The sequence below is a fragment of the Ochotona princeps genome, chromosome 2 (genome assembly GCF_030435755.1).
Source record: "Ochotona princeps isolate mOchPri1 chromosome 2, mOchPri1.hap1, whole genome shotgun sequence".
Lineage (NCBI taxonomy): Eukaryota > Metazoa > Chordata > Mammalia > Lagomorpha > Ochotonidae > Ochotona > Ochotona princeps.
In genome coordinates this window covers 113,393,667-113,413,137 of record NC_080833.1, presented here as the reverse complement: position 1 = coordinate 113,413,137, position 19,471 = coordinate 113,393,667, and the positions used below count along the sequence as shown (strand labels likewise).

General features: G+C 45.7%; 2 protein-coding genes across 2 annotated transcripts in view; one reads left to right on the top strand and one right to left on the bottom strand.

The window, feature by feature from the left end:
* Positions 1 to 291: 291 nt before the first annotated feature.
* Positions 292 to 1,849, bottom strand: DUSP23 (dual specificity phosphatase 23). Its single transcript, XM_004589063.2, has 2 exons — positions 1,469 to 1,849; positions 292 to 766 (listed from the first exon to the last, which is right to left on the bottom strand). The coding sequence occupies exons 1-2, from the start codon at positions 1,733 to 1,735 to the stop codon at positions 581 to 583; spliced, it is 453 nt and encodes a 150-aa protein (XP_004589120.1). The 5' UTR covers positions 1,736 to 1,849; the 3' UTR covers positions 292 to 580.
* A 116-nt stretch (positions 1,850 to 1,965) lies between these two features.
* Positions 1,966 to 19,471, top strand: part of LOC101517164 (C-reactive protein) — a 55,886-nt gene continuing 38,380 nt past the window's right edge. Inside the window, 2 exon segments of the mRNA XM_036494290.2 lie at positions 1,966 to 2,091; positions 6,342 to 6,528. Coding sequence (XP_036350183.2) covers positions 1,966 to 2,091; positions 6,342 to 6,528 — 313 coding nt within the window.

The window sequence follows — 19,471 nt, the reverse complement described above, 5'->3', positions numbered from 1 at the left end:
CTGGAGAGCAGGAACCGCCCCACACCCCACGGGGAAACCATGGCATCTAACCGAGCCTGGTCCACACAGGCAATCGGGCTGTCTGTTATGACCTCTACCTTATCCAGCCCTTATCTGCTCTCGCACAAGGTGATAGGAAATTAGGGAAACAGGACAGCCAATAGCCCGTCTGGCTGGTACAGGCCATCTTCTCATCTCTTAGAGGTCCAACGTGTAAGTTGATGGCACATCGGGACTCAGCAAGATGAAGCAGATATGACATCTGAGAAGCATGGCTAAGACTCAGAGTCGGGGAGCTCTTCCTTTAATTATCAACTCTCGGAAACACATCCTTTGGCCTGACCCTTTGGGGCCAGCACAGTGGGCTAGAGGCTGGCAGGAGGGGCCCGTCCCCAGAGAGACAGACTTGGTGTTCACCTGTGAGCCTGCCATCCAGGCCCTCTCTGTACAGAGAGGGGACAGGGTGACACAGGTGGGCTTAGATTAAGGGGTTGAGTCCTTTAGTCACTTGCCTTCAGTCCCGGCCACACACCCCACACGGGGGCAGGGTGCCAGGGGCCTGGAGAAGGTGCCGAGGCTGTTATTTGGTTCGCTGGTAGAACTGGAAGACAGCTTTCTCTTGCTCATAGGTCTCGATGGAGCCAGGTCGCAAGCGTCGGATTTCAGCGATGGCGTCTCCTGCAGCCAAGCCCTGTTCCTTCACCAGGTAGCAGGCCAGCATGGTACCGGTGCGGCCAAAACCCAGCGCACAGTGCACGCCCACCGCCTGCAAGGAGGGAGGTGGACAGGGGTGGTGCCAGCGACCACCCAATCTGGTGTTGTTCATTGGGACCGGGACCCTCCCCTTACAGCTGCTTCTCTGGGGTCAGAGGCCAGGTGGGGAGAGTGTCCCTGCTGGAAGCCATTAAGGGGGCTGGTTCCAGAGGGAGGCCCCTGGTCTCCTTCCCCATGTTCTACCTGCACAGGGACCACTTGTGTGCATGGTTCCTGTGTAAAATGTGGCCAATTAAAAATCTGTTTTACATTTCATGTTGACGTGATACCATTTCTGATGTACTGTGTTAATATGCTCCAAATACATTTCACTCACAATTTTTTTTAACTCTTTAAAAAATGTGAGGGCTAGAACATTTAGAAGTCCATTTGAGGGTGCTTCAAAAAGCTGCTAGAAAACGAAGTGAAAAAGTAAAACCTATTGCGGTGCAAAACATTTTGAAATCTATACCAACGAGGGGCTGTCAAAAAAAAAAACCAACAAAACCCACATGGAAACCTATATACTAGGGAAATAAGCTGCACGGATTTCAACATTTTTTGCACTAAGTGCCATTCTCTGAGCTTTGGAAGTGTCCTGGTGTGGCGCCGGACCTCCCTTGCCCCTGCTCCCGAGTCATCCAGGGCTTTGGGTCGGTCCAGGGGCAGCACTAGCCGCCTGGGCCTCTCTGTCCCGCCCGTCCAGCCCGCTGACCTCGCCCCGGGCGTTGGCCTCGTCCACGATCTGCACGAAGCGGTCGATCTGGTCGGGGGCGGGCGGGCAGAAGTCGGGGATGCGCAGCCGGTGCAGCGTGAGGCCCGGGCAGCTGTCGCCGTGCGGGGGCCCGCGCTCCGTCAGGGACACCAGGTGCCGCACGCCCACCTCCAGCAGGAACTGGTAGTGGGCGGGAAGCCGCGGCAGCGCCAGGCCAGCCAGCCGGCCCGGGAGCACCCAGGAGAAGTTGGGGGGCTGCACTCCCATGGCTGGGGGGTGGCCGCAGGTCACCGGCTCGCTGAGGGGACGCCCTCTCGCCACCCCTGCCCGGGCGCGCCCACACCCGCGGTAGCGTCCTCACGTGGTCTGATGGGCACCGCCCCCGGTTCCGCTCCACCGCGAGCGATTGGCCGAGCCGCCTGGGGGCGTGGCAAAGTGGCCCCGCGATCCCGCCCAGGCCCTCTCGGGACACTCATTGATTGGTTGGATCATCAGTAATGGGCGGGGTTGTTGCCACGCTGCGTAACCCAAAGGGCCAAGAAAGCAAACCAGGAACAAATGAATTGTTCGCTGCGGTCGCGGCAACCCGGGGTCAGACTCTGCTGCTCCCTGGCGGCGCGTTGGTGTTACTGCAACGCTGGCTAGCTGCCCCTGCCTCCCAAAGGCCTGACCTTAACTTTATTATCTTCAGGGAGGGTGGGCGAGGAGGAAACCTCCTTTCGGGTGACTGACAAGTTGTTATCAGTATGGCTTTTTGAATGCTCTCAGTAGGAATCGCTACTGCACAGGCCTGTCCTCCTTTTCCCATTGTTGGAACTGTTAAGAATTCTGGGCTGCCTTCTGGCACCCTGAGATCTTGCCAAGGTACTAATTATAGTAATGATCATATAACAACCAGCGAATTAATGTATATTGAGCATTTACTATGCGCCAGATACTCTTTTGAGTATGTTGCATGCATTCATTCAATCAATCATAGTGATAACGAGGTAGATCTAATTAACCCCATTTTATAGATGAGAAAATTCAGGCATTAAGGAATTTGAACTGGGGATGCAGAGTAACTAATTATGGACATAGTTAACCCTTATTGAATTTGCTGGTGTGTCGGGCCCGAGCCGAGTGCTTTCTGGGAGGTGTTTTTGTGTTCATTTTGTCTGTGAGTAATCTGACACTGTGAGACGTTGGTTAACTTGGCTAGGGACACAGTGATCCAAGCCCGGGGTACTTGACCATGAAGACAAACTTCCCTCCCCCTACCCCACCCACTCCCACAGCACACACTGGGCCGTTTAAACCTGTGATTTCAGCAAAGTGGAAAGGCATTTCTTTTCCCTTAAAGCCTGCTCCCACCTTGTGGACAATGCGCTGGCCACTTTCCTGACAACAGCCCTCCCGGGTGCCGCCAGATCTGCCCTCTTCTCCCATTCCACACGATCACAGCCCTGACTAAGCGCTTCCTGCTGGCATGCTCGTTTCCCACAGGACTCCCTAGCCATGTTTCTAGCCCCTCTCAGTTCATTTCACCCTTCCTCTCCAGCCTTCCAGCCACCAGTCACCCTACCCGCACTCTTCCCTTTCTAATTGAGCCCCAGGATTGTTGGTTCTACTGTGCCTGGAGACGAGACGCCTGCTGCTGCTCCATGTGGGTTGGCCATCTTTTAGCCCCTCTTTCATCCCATCTACTCATCAGGGAAAGCTTCTCACCCTTCTTCCCACCCTCCCTGGCATCCAGCAAAGCCTGTCTGTAGGTAAGATGCTCGTGGGATGCAATGGCTAGGCTGTGTGGACATACTGCTGGGAGCCATGTGACGAGGACAAGGCGGCCCTTCATTTGTGGTTCTCTTTGAAGACGTGTGTGGAGCAACATTTTGAGCTGCTGCTCATGTGTCTGTACTTTAAAAAAAATGTATTTATTTACTTTTATTGGAAAGGCAGATTTTACAGAGAGGAGAGAGAGAGAGAGGAGAGAGATCTTCTATTTGCTGGTTCACCCCTTAAATGACTGCAGTGACTGGAGCCGATCCGAAGCCAGGAGTCAGGAGCTTCTTCTGGGTCTCCCACATGGGTGCAGGGTCTCAAAGCTGTAGGCCATCTTCTGCTACTTTCCCAGGCCATAAGCAGGGAGCTGGACAGGAAGCAGAGCAGCTGGGACATGAACTGGTCCTCATACAGGATTAGCCTGTTGAGCCACCACACAAGCCCAAATGTGTCTGTGCTTTTAAGGGAAGAATGACCATGTCAGCATGATCCCAGCCAAAAACTGGTTACTGTTTTTGTTAAAAGGGATAAAGAAGACTTCTTCTTTGTAGAGCGTTGGTCCTATGCTGTGTGTGTATGATAGTGTACGGATGAGTGTGTTGGGGACAGATTTCCTGGAGAACAATCTGTTGACACTGATGAAGGGATGACTCATAGCTGAAGTCATTCCCCTGACTTCAAGGAATTTGCATCATACTTGAGGGGATTTAGACGCGGTTGTAATTATTCTCAGAACATGTAATGAAGTATTAAGTTGCTCATCAAAGCGATCGGCATTATCTGACAATCAGAATATATACATTAGAGAGATAATTGTGCTGTAAAAAACAGTCAGTGGGGGGAGATAAACTTGAGCTGGAATCACAGGGAGAGAGTTAACAGACGGCGGGGACGGGGGTGGGGTTCCTGTTCTGTTCTCTGGGCACTGAAAAATTGAACCAAGTTTTTGGGCATCCTGCTCCCACCTGCCCTATCCGTTATTTTACGTATATATGGTTGTGTGTATGTATACATTTGATGTTAGTTCTTTGATAGGCTTGATGCAGTGAGAGGTAAATTCAGTTCAAAGAACTCCTTCCACCGGGAGTGACCCTGGTAGATGAAGGATTGCTTGGGTTTGGGTTTCCATAGATCTTGGACCTTAGACTACAGTTAGAATTCTCAGCAGTCTCAATGTTTTGAGTTTGCTGTGTCTGAACCTAATCTGACACCTGGAACCCAAGGATCTGTAAACCGAATCTGAAAGGAAGGGAGGTGTGCAGCTCAGCCTCTGAGATAGCTCACAGGAAGCCATCTCCTGCCTGCTACAACCACATCATCAGGATGGGATGGAAGTTATGGTGTGCGAGTTTCTCAATGGGTCACGAAAGGCCTGAGGCATGTGTGTGTGTGTGTTTGTGCACATATATGTATGTGTGCATCTATATATGTATATGTATGTGTGCATGTGTTCATGGATGTATGTATATGTGTGTATGTAGGTAGGTGCTTACATGTGCACATGTGTCCATGCGTGTATGTGTGTATGTGTGTATATGTGTGTGTGTTTCTCTCCTGGGAGGAAGTGAGCAGCGTGCAAGGGCGTGCACTGATCCTGCTGTGAGAAGCTGAAGCTCTTACCTGCAGCTGTGAAAGTGCATAGTCCATCCTGGAGATGGATCCTCCAACCTATCAAACAATATTTACTTGGTATCTTGGCCATAATCTTGTAGATTTCCTCAACCTAGCTCTGCCTCTCCTGTGTTCTTTTCTATAGAAACTCACAAAATAAATATTGCTTGAGGACCCGGAACGGTAACCTAACAGCTAAGCTCCTTGCCTTGCACGTGCCAGGATCCCATATGGGTGCCGGTTCTAATCCCGGCAGCCCCGCTTCCCATCCAGCTCCCTGCTTGTGGCCTGGGAAAGCAGTCGAGGACGGCCCAGAGCATTGGGACCCTGTACCCATGTGGGAGACCCGGAAGAGACTCGGGCTCCTGGCTTTGTATTGGCACAGTTGCAGCCCTTGTGGCCACTTGGGGAATGAATCATCGAACGGAAGATCTTCCTCTCTGTTTCTCCTCCTCTCTGTATATCTGCCTTTCCAATAAAAATGAACTAAATCTTAATAAGTAAATAAATATTGTTTAAAGTGATCCCATTTTGGAGCAATCTGTTATGTGGCAATGGTGAACTAAGGCTGATGGAAATACTCAGTTTGAAGGAGAGAAGAGAGGCCATTTCCAATGAACTCAACAAGTCGCAATCAAAACAAGGTTAATTTAGGGCCTGGCATGGTAGCCTAGTGGCTAAAGTCCTTGCAAGCACCAGGATCCCATATGGGTACCGGTTCATGTCCCAGCTGCTCCACTTCCCTTCCAGCTCCCTGCTTGTGTCCTGGGAAAGCACCAAGGCCTTGGGACCCTGAGCCCACATGGGAGACCCGGAAGAAGCTCTTGGCTTCGGATCAGCTCTGCTTCGGGCACCTGGGGAATGAACCAGCAGATGGAAGATCTTTCTGTTTCTCTTCTCTCTCTAAATATAACTTTCTAATAAAGATAATTATTTCTCTATAAAAATAAATAAATAAATAAATTTAAAAACAAGGTTAATTTAAAAAGAAAGAGGTCTATTGCAAGCAGTTGTGATGGTTCTGTGTGTTGTGATAAGTCCCATTTTGTATATTTGGAGAGCCACACTGTGCAAAGGAATCCGAGCAGTGAGGTGTGATGTACAGGGATTTATGCGGTATTTGTATGTGTAGAGATGAACACCGGGTTATGCCTCAGGAAGCGGCCAGTTAGCCTCTACCAATCAGAACAACTGCCTACAAGTAAGCCTGAAGCAGCCTGGTCTGTTGCTCATGCTGCCTTCTGCTGTGGAGGCTCTGACATGGTCTGGGTGTGGCCACGTCACCTCGGACGTTTAATACAGGTCCTTCCACAAGATGGTGCTGATAGCTTTCCCTTGGTTCTCTCTTTCTTTTTTTTTTTTTTGTTTTGTTGAAAAATTGGTGATTTGTGTACTGTTATAAAACATCGTGTAAGTGAAATCTCACAATTTCCTAGTTGATTTCTTGTTCCTTTGACAATTCTATTGCCTTTATGGCATCTAAATTTGTGTTTTCCTTTAGACTATTCCAGCAGCGCATGGGAACTTCCAAGTGGGGGATGTTGCTGTGGGCTGCTGCCTTCAGACTTGTGCTGTGGTTCTGGGAGTTGGCGATGGGGAAGAAGCTGGAGGCTTGGTTTTGGGATCTGAAAAGCTCTTCAATAAAGTGGCAGATGAGAGAAGAGTTAGGAAGAGTGGGCACTCAGTTGGTGAGAGCTACTTTCCCAGTTAAAACCAGTTGAATGGACTCACTCACTCCTGCATTCGTGCTGCCTTGAGCCTCAGCAGTGACCTAAGCCTGGCTGACACAATCAAGCCAGCCTAATGAGACCCTAAGTGGAGCACCCAGCTACCCTATATTGTATAGGGCTGTGACATAATAAACAGGTGTTTCTTTAACCAATAGGTTTGTGGCAGGTGGTTTTTTTTTGTGTGTGTGTGTAGCAGTAGAAAACGAAATCAGATCCTCCACTTTACTTACATTATTTTCTTATCTTTACTATGCTAGTTGTAATATTAGACCTTCTAGAACAGTTGTATTATTTCCTCCTGCTTTAAGGCTCTAACCTCCAACCATAGACTGGTTCATTTTCCAGTGCAGATGTAACACATTTAAAGAATCTAAGGAGCTCAGCAATTGTCAGCCGCTGGTTTCCTTTAAGCAACTGTCCAAGCTCCTGGACTCCGTCTCACCCACTTGCAGACCAGGGCTTCCTGAGGGGTGGGCACAGTCAGCCCTACAAGGCAGCCAGTGAGAACTGCAGAATCCTAGGTCCCAGCAGGACCTGTGGGAGCGTCAGGTGCGCAGGTACACCTCTGCCTGGCAAGCCCTGCTTCCACGGAAGTGTTGTTTTACCTTCTGCTTGGCGATCATCCGCAGCACTCAAACGCATGAACTGGTCATGGAGAGTGTGTTCCCAGGACCCCTTTGTGGGACTGAGCAGTGACTGGGGCTGAGGACCCCAACAACAGAGGGGAGGCCTCAAAGGGGCTTCATGGGCCTGCCTGAAAACCCAAGGCCAATTGGAAACAACAGCTCTTCCCCAATGAGAACAGTCTGTTGGCTTCATCTACGGGTTAGGAAATATACAAGAAAAATACATTTAAATTTGCATTTGCCCTTCCTGTTTTTTGTTCCAAGGAAGGGCTTGGTTCCCAGATTTCCTTTCTGGAGGAATGCTTGAAACATCATTCCCTCCTCTCCCCAAAACTACGTTCCAGGCATGGCAGAAACCGCCCCAGTTATTTTTCTGTTGCTCGAGCGCTTCCAGTGTCTTTGTAATTTTGGGACAAGGGGAAGGAGCCATGGCCAGCCTCCTGTCGCTCCACCTCTCTTACCCACATGCAGAACTCCTTGGGGACCTGGCTCTTCTGCAGAACCCTAGACTGATCTCTATTCCAGCTCGACAAATCTGTCCTCTGTGCAGCCACACTGACTTTCCTGGAACCCATTTGTTATTGTTATTATTATTATTTTAAGATTTATTTATTTTTTGGAAAGAAAGAAGAATCTTTCGTCTGTGGGTTCACTCCCAGATGACCTTCACTGCCAGTGCTGGGCCAGGCTAAAGCCAGAAGCCAGGAGTTTTGTCCACGTCTCCCGTGTGGGTGGGAGAAGCCCAAGAACTTGGGTCATCTCCCGTTGCTCTTGATGAGCTAGAGTAGAAGCAGAGCATCCAGGACACACGGACGCCGATTCAGGACGCAGGCACCAGAGGCAACAGCTTTACTCACTAAGTTGCAGGGCTGGTTTCCCTGAAGCCTCTTTACTTTTCTAAGTCTGTAGTACCTGTTATTATCTTTAAGAGAAAAATCCCTGGAATTTATAGACTGGCACAGAAAGCCTTCCAGAAGAGGCTTCTTGCTTCTCTCTTCAGCCTCATCTTAGCTCATCCCTCGCAAGTGTTCGTTGCTGTCACACTGAGCAGTGTTTGAGTTGTTGGAAAGGCAGAGCTGTCTCCTGCAGTGCCCTTCGCCTGTCCTGCTCGCCCCTTTAGCCTGCAGGAGCATCTTGCCTCCCTCAAGGTTCAGTTTGTGAACAAACCACTTTCTCTAGGAAGCTTTCCCTGGCACCTTGCAGTTCCCACAGTGTGTCCCTCTTCTGAGCTTTTATAGCATCTCTAACAATATTTGTTACATTATATATTTAAAACTTCTAAGGTTTTAATTGCTAGCACAAATAATGCTTACTGTAAAAGCATTAAAATGCATCTACACAAAAAAAAAATAATGATTAGCCATTGCCTTCTTGGATTTGTTGTTGTGCAATTAGCGCACAAGGAACCATTCTATGCTCTCAGGCGTGAAAGGAAGCAATAGAAGGATTCACAGTTTGCATGCCTGCTGAGTAGCTAGACTGTGTAGCAAAAGTCCCCAAAGGAGACACTCTCAGACACCTTGCCTGGAAGCTGTTCCACTGTAAATCTTAAGAACTTCTGGAAAATTCCTACCAATTATCTTAGTCTTCAGTACTAATATGGGGAGACTCAAGTTCACCTGGATATAATTTAAGCCTCTTCCTTACCTATGAGTTTGGAAAGTAATGTAAATATCAGTCTCTTTATCTTTTTCCAAATCTCACACAAATGCCTCTTAGGTGGCACTCAAGATCTATGAGGAGGGGGAATCTTTGAAGGTGTTCTGTGGTACAGAGACCTTAGAAATGAGTGGGACCGATGCAAGTTTACATGAGAAAATTCATCTAATGACAATCGTATTTTGATATGTTATTTTATATGTATCTGCATGTATAGCATATAGAATCTGTAAGTGACTAATGTGTGTATAAAACTCTTCTTTTAGTGCAATCACCCTCTCTATATATCTATGTGTATTTCTTCCCTGTGGCTCTGTGAATGTTTAATGAGCTTGCTTCTCTCCTTTTTAAAGCGAAGATTCCCAACACTGGTTTGATGACACCCTGGAGTGTCTTCATTTATCTCAGGGGGTGCCTTGAAATTCACAAAACAAGATTAATTTAAATTCATTTTCATTTAAAAAGTAAACAGACATTATATAGTAATTACAGGTACAAGTGTGTTTTGAAATCAAACTAATAAATGCTTGCTTAGAGGGAAATCAAGAGGATGGGGAGTGGGGTGGAAGGGACTTGTGGCTTCGTTGGCATCTTTTCTAAAATACCTTCTGTTAGATGATGACCACCGACCGCCCGCCCGCTGGTGGAACAATACTGGCAAGTTGTTCAGAGTTGTAATGGAAGCTTTATTGGAAAATCCGCTCCTGGGTCCCCTTCGCTCAGAGGGGAAGGAAGAGGGAGGTGAAAAGGGCAACTGAGATAAGTGTTGAGGAGTTTTATACTCCTATAGACATGTGGGAAGGCAAAGGGGCTGTCTGTGCCCCAACTATGTAAGGAATGTCCATTCAGGTGTGCCACTGGTCAACTGGAATCCGGTGACTGGCTCCTGTGGCCCCTCCTGTTCCAGGCTGAAGCCTGGGAGACATGCCGGGTCTGGAGCAGACCAACCCCTCGTCTCCAGTGCCCTGGGCAACTATCACCTTCTCCAATTACTTCCAAGTGGAGTTTCCCTAAATTGATTTTTTTTTTTTTTTTTCCCCTCAAATTGTAGGTCAAAGAAGTTGAGACTGAGAGCTCCCAGTATCAGATCTATCTCCTGTGACTAATAGGGAATTAGCAGGAGCTAATGTGAGCCCTGTGGGTAATATATTTTGGTTATGTGTTAGGGTTTTGGTGGTCAGAAAGACTGCATGACCCCCCAAGAGTTTCAGCTGGTGGGACTGGATATTAGGTGATCTCTATATGTTAGTGACTTGGCTAGTCATCTCATTTGAGTTCTAGAAGAATATGGATTCCTAGATAATCAATGAGAAAGGGACTTGGACTGGGATATCAATGGTCTTAGGTGACTATCAAGGGGCTTCATAATTGTGCTTCAGATCTTAGATACGTCAGCGAACATCAGAGTCTATGAATGTCAGGGGACTTCCTGCTGAAGATGAGTCCCCAAGGTGGCAGAGCTAGGAAGGAATTCTGAGTTTGGTGTGGAAACTCATCTCTGTGGAGCTACAGAGCTAGTGGTAGACTCAAATCCTGTTTCTGGCAATTAGTACTGTGCAGCCCTGCAGAAATGGCTTTCTACTTCCTGGCCTTCTCCACGAAGTGCAGGTGATAATAACGCTCCAGCGAGTTGTGAGGATTAAGTGGATTCATCTGCGGAAAGTGCTTTGCGCAATGCCTGACACAGTATGGGATCAATACATGCTATTGCTACCATCACCACCACCATTGTCACAGTAGGTACTGCGTGTTTCTCAGGACTAATGGTAGTAGATGTTTCACATAGAGTGTGCATTAGTGGTCCCGTACGATCCCAAAGAATAGGCTCATGAACTCCTTCTACTGTGCCTTAGGTTGAGGTAGGAACATCATTTGCTAGAATTGAAGCTCAGGTAGAGGGTTAATTGTATAACTAGAAAGCAAGCAAACAAAACAAAATTCACCACACACCAATTGAGCTCTCAGTGAATTCCTTGTTATGCCTGATGGGATATTCTACTTGACGGGGTAAAAGAAATAGTGAACACTTACTTGGATTCTTAGAACCACAATTGCTAGCAAGGGAAAATATGTCTTTTAGCACAGAGTTTTATGACTGATCAATCTTTAAAAGCAAGATATTATTAAGAGTTTTTTTTCCCCCAGAATGTATTCATCATTACTCACCACTATTGATGATAACCCCCAACCTCTTTTGGAGGAAATAGCTGATAGGAAGGGACACTTTAAAATGCATTCTCAATTCCCTTTGGTTTAATGAGAAAATGAATATACCTATATCATCAGATGGGAAAGACAAATCCAGTCTAAAGTCTCATCTTAGCAAAAATTCAAATACTGGGTATGAAATCCCAGTAATTCTATTTGATTCTTTTTCTCCTGTGCAAATACTAGAGTTTTCACTGTCTGATTGTTTGAACGTTCAAATACTTATTTAGGATGAGAAAATTTGCAAATTCATACAGAATCTGTTTCTAGAATTGCTATAACCATAACAGATATCAGGTTGATGAGTCAGAATCATTTATTTGAAATTCATGTTACCCTGAAGATCTTTGGGCAGAAAAGTTGTTTGATTTGTGACAACATGGGGGGATGGTGGGAAAAGGTATTTTCTTACGTTTAACTTTGCTTTTCCTTGTTTGGAGTTCTCTAAAGCCTATATGCTGCAGCTGTCTTAGCCTTTCTTGCTCTTATGTTTGTAGAACCCCATGCCTCATCAATTGAATTACACAAATATAAACCAGAGATGCCTAGGTGGAGAAGACATACCATATACCTCAATGAGGATATAGAGCAAAGCATGAAACTTACATTGTGGACCTATAGTAGATGTTGCAGCATTGACCGCAGAGGATTTTACCTCCTAGCATCTACATTCTTGTCCATCTTTGTATGCACTGATAATGAGACTTAAAGAATGCTTGCACACTAGGGCTTGTCCTCTTGGAATCCTAAGACCATCATGTTAAGAAGAAGCTGGAATTAAATGTCATGTGGTAGGTGAGGCCAGTTGCGCCCAGTCCCTGAGGTCTGACACAGGTTTGTGAGTGATCCCAGGAATGACTAGCAGAGGAGTGGCCTAACTACCTTACAAAATCATGGGAAACAATACATTGCTGTTACGCTGCTAAGTTTTGGGGTAGTTTATTGCACAGAAATGAAAATTGTCATAAAAATTGGTGCTTGGGAGTGGTGTGTTGCTGTAACAAGAACCTAACAAGCCAGGTAGCATTTGGCATTAAATGGCTGGCAAAGGCTGTAAGACAGATAAGTAGACTGTTAGTGGACCCCGATGACCCGAGAGGAAACTGGGGCTGGAGGCTGAAAGGACAAATCCTATTATGAAGTAATAGAATAACTGGCGGCATTGTCACCTCCAGAAAGCGAGCACATAGGAAACGTGCTTAATGAACTTTTGGTTTTGGCTTGAGGAAATTTCCATTTAAAATGCTGAAGGGGTCAATTAGGTTTAAAAAAGTTCTGTATGGTCTAGTGTTGGAAGAAGAGAGACGAATTAAAGAAAGAACTGCTCTGTTTGCAAGCAGAGTTTAGAGCAAACATGGAGTGTCCGGGAAAGTAAAACTGTTTTACATTTCTAGCTTCCCCAGCTGGCGAGAGTCTTGAAGTAAGAAATGGACTCCAGGTGAAAATTAAACCAAGGGTATGACTAACAGGACTGTGAGAACCAAAGAAAGTTATATTTTTATTTTTAAAATTATTCGTTTAGGAAGAAAGATTTAAAATGATGTTCGCTAGACTCTTGCATCTATACAAATAGGCTTCTAGGATTCTTAAGGCATTGCTTAAGAAGGCCTTGAAATGCTGACCAAGGCAGAGGCCTGTCTCAGTTATAGATACAGCTTTTATCTACTAAAATGGACTGTAACTTGGTGAGTATAAAGCCCAAAAAGTGTATTAGTGAGCTGGAGCAGTTGAATCTACATGGCATATAAGAAGCTCAAGACAGAGAGAAGTTAGCAGAGAGCATTCATTAGCCGTAAACACAGGCGATTTTATTTTGCTTGCTAGTTTTAAAGGGAGGCCACTTCCTATGGCACGGCTAGTTACTTCCAGAGAGCAGAAGCTGATTCTGTAGCTTAATCCTACCTCCAGATAACTTGCCAGCTGAAGGTAGCTGGATAATGTAAGAGCAGTGGAAGAATGGACCACATAAGCCATAGCATGATGAACTGGAATATTTTAAGCCACTAAATTGGGGATAATTTATTATGCAAATATAGTTTAATTTATTATACAGATGTCCAGCATCAAGCATACAGTCATAACTAGTAAGCGTCAGACAAGGGGCATGCTGTGCACTTGTTATCTGGATTTCTGAAGGTTGTTCATACACTTTTGACAGTTTTGTGTAAAAAATGGAGGAATTTTGGGGTCAAGACAATGTGTCAAATAGTCTTATTGTGTGTCTTTATGGAAAGATGCTGAATAACAGAGCAAGTCTTTCATGAACATGTGGCAGAATGGAAATGGAATATTTAACATGAAGATCTGGTAAAGATTCTGGTTCTACAAGGAACTTTTGCGAAAGTTGCCAAGCTTGCCAACACACTGGCTTCTGTGCCTGTGAAATGGGGATGACATTTGATGGGTTAGCTGAGGTGTCATGTTCAAACATATGCTGTGCAATGCCTGTCACTGAGTGGCACTCCCCACGTCATGATTTTTTTTTTCTGTTTTGGTTTGCTCTGCTAGCCATGTACCATTTTGTTAAGATGTTCTCCAGGACCTTGGAAATGATGGGGGAGGGGGTCTTTATCAACTTATTCTTTCCCAGATTTATTTTTTTCTTGTTCTGTTTATTGATTTTCAGAATCATCATGGGATGCAAATTTGGTTTCCCTCAATTGGGTTTGTTTTTGGATTTCTATTTGTGATGACTTTAGTGAATCAGGTACTATGCTAGGTATTTGAACTGGGTTTTTAAAATTTTTTGTTTAAAAATATTTGCTTTATTTGAAATGGAAGGGGAGAGAGAGAGAGAGAGAGAGAGAGAGAGAGAGAGAGAGAGAGAGAAACCACCAGCTAGTTGATTTCTCAAATCCTTGCAATACTGTGGCTGAGCCAGGCTGAAGCTAGGTGCCAGAGACCCCATCCTGGCCTCTGACCTCCTACATGAGTGTCAGAGATCTGAGTACTTGGAGCATTGTCTACTGTTTCCCAAGTACATTCCCGGGAAATTGAATCTAAAGAGGAGGTGGGACATGATCTCAGGCACTTTCATTTGGTATGCAGGTACTCCTGGTTGTGCCACAGTACCTACCTGCCAGCCTCCCCCTTAAGGACAACATGGCTCCACCTAATTATGGAGTCATTGTTTTGATGGACTTTTCATTTAATGCTTCTAAAAAATCATAGTTTTGGATCTTTTTCCTCAGTAACATTTTTGTTTAAAGACCAAATTGATTTATACACCATTTTTTTAGATTTATTTTATTGCAAAGTCAGATAAACAGAGAAGGGGAGAGATAGAAAGGAAGATCTTCCGTCCGATGATTCACTTTCCAAGTGACTGCAATGGCTGGTACTGCGCTGATCCGAAGCCAGGATCTGGGAACTTCTTCCAGGTCTCCCAAGTGGGTGCAGGGTCCCAAGACTTTGGGCTGTCCTCAACTGCTTTCCCAGGCCACAAGCAGGGAGCTGGATGGGAAGCGGGGCTGCTGGGATTAGAATCAGCTCCCACATGGGATCCTGGCACGTTCAAGGCAAGGACTTTAGCCACTAGGCCACCGCGCTGGGCTCCCCAAATGGTTTACTATTAACCATCTTATAATATTTAAAAATGAGTTGAAAATATCTTTCAGAAATAATTCCAATATTGCTTAAAAAATTTGTTGACTATTCTTTAGTCTTTACAAATAAAAGCAAACACTGAACTGATATTTCAATAAGACTTGTCTGGAAACAGTCCCTATAAACTGAATAACTCAAGAGAGTTTAGTGAAGGGAATTATGTACAAAAGAATAAACAGAATGAAGCAGAATTTGCAAGGAGCTGTATAGTGTATTGGGCTAACACGCAGTGAGCCACTGCAAGTCACAGATCTGAATGATCAGTGAAAGTTTGGAATTAGGAAAGCGTAACTATATGAAGAAATGTCCTGACATAAGCTACAGCTCTTGGTTACACAGTGAAGCCAACATCTGGTGGGCTGACATGGAGAGAGAGTTGGTGCCTTCCACTGATTAACGGCTTTAGAAAGGAGAGGGAAAGGGAACCTTTGGCGTATCCTGTAATTCATATAAGCCAGGCTCTCGGGGCACAGGGCTGGGTGGAAAAGGGTAGACTGGGGCAGAATGGGTGAAACGGAAGATGGGATGCAAGATCTGATAACTAGCGCTGACATGCGATCTGAGCTTTGAACCATGACAAGCGTTTCTGGGAAGGGTTTCCTAATGGATCAGATAATAATTTCAGTCTTTAAAAAAAAATGGAACTGTGTTCTCACTTTGCTTCCTTCAATTCTTCTTTTTAATTTGTGTCTTAATGATTTGAAACAATGTGTGGATGATCTAGCTTCATGTATCCCTGTTATAAAAAGTATAAAAATATTCCCTTTGTTCATAATGTAATTTTATTGTCACTAACTTGAAATGGCCTTTTGATCTTGATGGAAGATAGAGTGGCTTGAATTCAACTTTTTAAATGCAAAATTGTCATTCCTGGCAGATAGTATTTGTAAACCGATTGGCTTATATCTAGTGATTACATATAGCCAGCCAACTCTACTAACTCAGCTACTAAGGAGTTTCACTTTGTACTTTGGTTTCTTTTTTATTTCCCCCAACTGTGTTGAAGAAACAGATTTTAGGAAATTGCATGAAATGGACTCTCTTTTTTTTGGCTTTAGAAAAAAAATTATGATTGTTTTATTTTTTATAATGATTACATGGTTGATCAGGGTGGGAAGGATTGAGGTTCAGGGAAAAGTGGGTGAATTTATTGTTTCCAAATTTGCTATTTCTTCTTGTTGCTGGGAGAAGGGGAGAAATAAAGGGGGAAGCCACACCCAACTTTCCAAATGTCCCAGTAACCAGGGATGGGGAACCACCAGCTGATATTAACCCAGGGTCCCCATGTGTGCATATTCCAAGGGTTCTGCCCAAGTGGTTTGGATAGTTCTGAAATGCTGCCAATTTCATCAATCCAAGGATGACACAGCCCTTCCAATGTCCACTGACTGACATAGTCAACCTCAAGTCTCCATTCACTGAGGTTTTTTTGCTGTCATATTTTGGCTGGGGTAGTTGTCCAATTTGTTTTGTTCTTCTGCTATGGCACCAGATGAACTGCCATATTCTCCATTTGCATCAGGGTCTGTGTCCACTGTTTCACCCTTTTCACTGAGGGGGACATGTTATTGTAGGCAAGCCCAAAGACGTGGGCCAGGTCACCCGAGCCCTGCCAGATACCCTACCCCAAGGGCTCACGAACAAAGCACTCATCATGCAAGGGAATCCTAAGACCTGGGCCAAGATACCTGAGACCCTTCAGATCCCACACTCATGGGGATCATGAACCCAACCCTCACCTAGTAGGTGGTCTCCAGGACCTGGGCCAGGTGACCCAAGCCCTCCTGGATTTCCTGCCCTCTGGGTTCATGATCCCGGCACCCACTGACCCCAGGTTGGCATAGCTCGCCTCAACTCAACATCCACAATCATGTTGTGCAGCCTGGCTCAGTCTAGCCTGCCCCCTGTTCCAGCTCCTGCTGGTGGGTGCTGTAGCCTATCCAGCCCAGTCTGACCACTGCTGCTGCCCTAATATGAACTAGCTGGTGTTGCAGCCCAATCTGGCTCCTCCTGCCCCCCTGCCCTGGTTCTCAGATCTGCCACTGAATGTTATGAACTGACCCAGACTGGTGTGTCCCCAGACCTGACCCACATGTATAGTACCCACATGCTGGTAGGTACTATAACCTGGTATGGTCTGGGCTGCTCCTTGCTTGTTGCCTTGATTCTTATGCTCAGCCGTAGGGACTGTGTCCTGATGAAGGAGTTTTCCAAGCTCCTCTCTCAGGTCTTCTCCCAGTAGCAGATTTTGCACACACCAGTGGGTCCTTGGGCCAGGTTGGCTTTGTCTACCTCTTGTCCTGGCAGAAACAGTGGCCTTGCTCAACTGGCCCACACCAGAATGGAGCATCCTTTATTAGCAGCAGGGATTCTGTGAAATCAAAATTTTGACAAATCTGAAAATTTGGACAGTTTTACTGCCTAATGCCTACAAAAACACTTAATTAGAAGGGCTAGCAATTCTAATTGACAGTTGAAGGTTTTATAAATTTTCTTCATTATTCCAGATCAGAGTGCTGTCCACTAGAACCTTCTGTGGTGATGTTTTGTAATTGTGCTGTCTAGTACAGCAGGCAGTAATCATGTGTGGCTACACAGCAATTAGAATGTGGCTATTAAAGCAGCAGAATTCTATTTATGATTTTAAAATAAAATTCTAACTAATTTGAATTTAAATTGCTATTTATGCCAATGGCTACTGTTTTAGAAAGCATGACTCTAGATAGGCTATATTTTTCAAAAAAGTTTATTTGTTTGAAAAGCAGAGGTATATATATATACACACATATACATATATATACATATATACATATATACTATATATATATGAGAGAGAGAGAGGGAGAGACAAAGGGAAAACTTCCATCTACTTGTTCATTCCCCAAATGACCACAATAGCTGGGGTTGGGCCAGGCTTAAAGCCAGGAGTCTCCCGTGTGGGTGTAGAGGTCTAAGCACTTGGCCCATTTTTTTGTTGGTTTCCCCAGGCTCATTAGTAGGGAAGTGGATGGGACGTGGAGCTTCCAGGTCTTGAGCTGAGATCCATGTTCGATGCTTGTGTTGGCAGGAGACAGTTTCAACAGATATGCTACACTTCATTGCTAGGTCAAGCCAAGGTATTCCTTCTTTGGTTTTCTTGAGAACAGAATTTATTAAATTACAAATTTTATTTTGTCATTCCCTTTAGATTTATTTAATTTTATTATAAAGTCATATATATATATAGAGAGAGAGAGAGAGAGGAGGAGCGACAGAGAGGAAGATCTTCCGTTCGCTGATTTACTCCCCAAGCAGCTGCCATGGCCAGAAGCCAGGAGCCTGGAGCCTCTTCTGAGTCTCCCATGCAGGTGCAGGGTCCCAAGGCTTTGGGCTGTCCTTGACTGCTTTCCCAGGCCACAAGCAGGGAGCTGGATGGGAAGTGGAGCTGCCTGGATTAGAACTGGCAACCATATGGGTTCCTGGCACGTTCAAGACAAGGACTTTAGCTGCTAGGCCACCATGCTGGGCCCATTAATGGCTATTTTGAAACATTTTCTCGTATTCATATATCAAAACTTGGAGACCGTTTGCTCTTCCATTGAATACAGTTTGATCTAGTGACTTGTTGCTAGGAAGAAGAATGTATCAGAAGTGAGGTGGTATGGCTTTTGAGGTTAGCTTGTGATGCATCTTGCCCGGTTCTTTCATTGTCTCCCTGAACTTTTTCTTCTTCTTTTAAAAAAAGATTTATTTTTATTACAATGTCAGATATACAGAGAGGAGGATTGATAGAGAAGATCTTCCGTCCGATGATTCACACCCCAAATGAGCACAACGGCCGGTGCTGCACCAATCCGGAGCCAGGAGTCAGGAACTTCTTCCAGGTCTCCCACACGGGTGCAGAATCCCAAAGCATTGGGCCGTTCTTGACTGCTTTCCCAGGCCACGAGTAGGGAGCTGGATGGGAAGTGGAGCTGCCGGGATTAGAACCGGTGCCCACATGGGATCCCGGCGCGTTCAAGGTGAGGACTTTAGCCACTAGGCCATCACACCGGGTCCTCCCTGAACGTCCATATAAGGATTCCAGCTCCTCTAATGATGCCATACTGAGGCTCACAGGGAGGCATCACCTAGCGATATTTGAGGAAGAATAGATGTTCTTCCTCCAGCTGTTTGAGTCTTTCCCATGTGGGCATCAGGTTATTTTAGTACCAACTTCCATCTGACTGCAATTACACAAATATACAAAGAGCAGGAGAGACAGAGAGGAAGATCTTCGATTCCCTGATTCACTTCCCAAATGACTGCAATGGCCAGAGCTTAGCCAATCTGAAGTCAGGAGCCTAGAGCTTCATCTGGGTCTCCCAAGCAGGTGCAGGACCCCATTACTGTCTCCCAGGGAGATACAGGGTCCCAAGGCTTTGGGCCATCTTGGACTGCTTTCTTAGGCTGCAACCAGGGAGCTGAATGGGAAGTGAGGCCGCCGAGATTAGAACTGTCGCTCCTAGAGGATCCCGGTGCATGCAAGATGGGGACCCTAGCCACTAGGCTATCGGGCTGGGCCCCATCTGACTGCAATTCTAAGAGACACTAACTTGGGCTGGCATTTGATGCAGTGGCTAAGATGTCACTTGTAATTCCCAAATGCTATTAACAAGTGCCTAGGTTTGAGTTCTGCTTTTCTGATTCCTAGCTTTCGGCTAAATTGCAGGTGATGGATCAAACACTTGGGACTCCATCATCCTTATGGGAAACCCATTTTGAGTTGTGGACTCCTGGCTTTGGCCTGGCTCAATCCTGTCTGCTGTGGGCAGATAGAAGAG

Excerpts from the sequence above, each read along its gene's own strand:
- DUSP23 (XM_004589063.2), bottom strand. The coding sequence starts at position 1,735 with ATGGGAGTGCAGCCCCCCAACTTCTCCTGGGTGCTCCCGGGCCGGCTG. Across the intron at positions 767-1,468 it reads AGGCCAACGCCCGGGGCGAG|GCGGTGGGCGTGCACTGTGC; the intron begins GTCAGCGGGCTG and ends CCCTCCTTGCAG.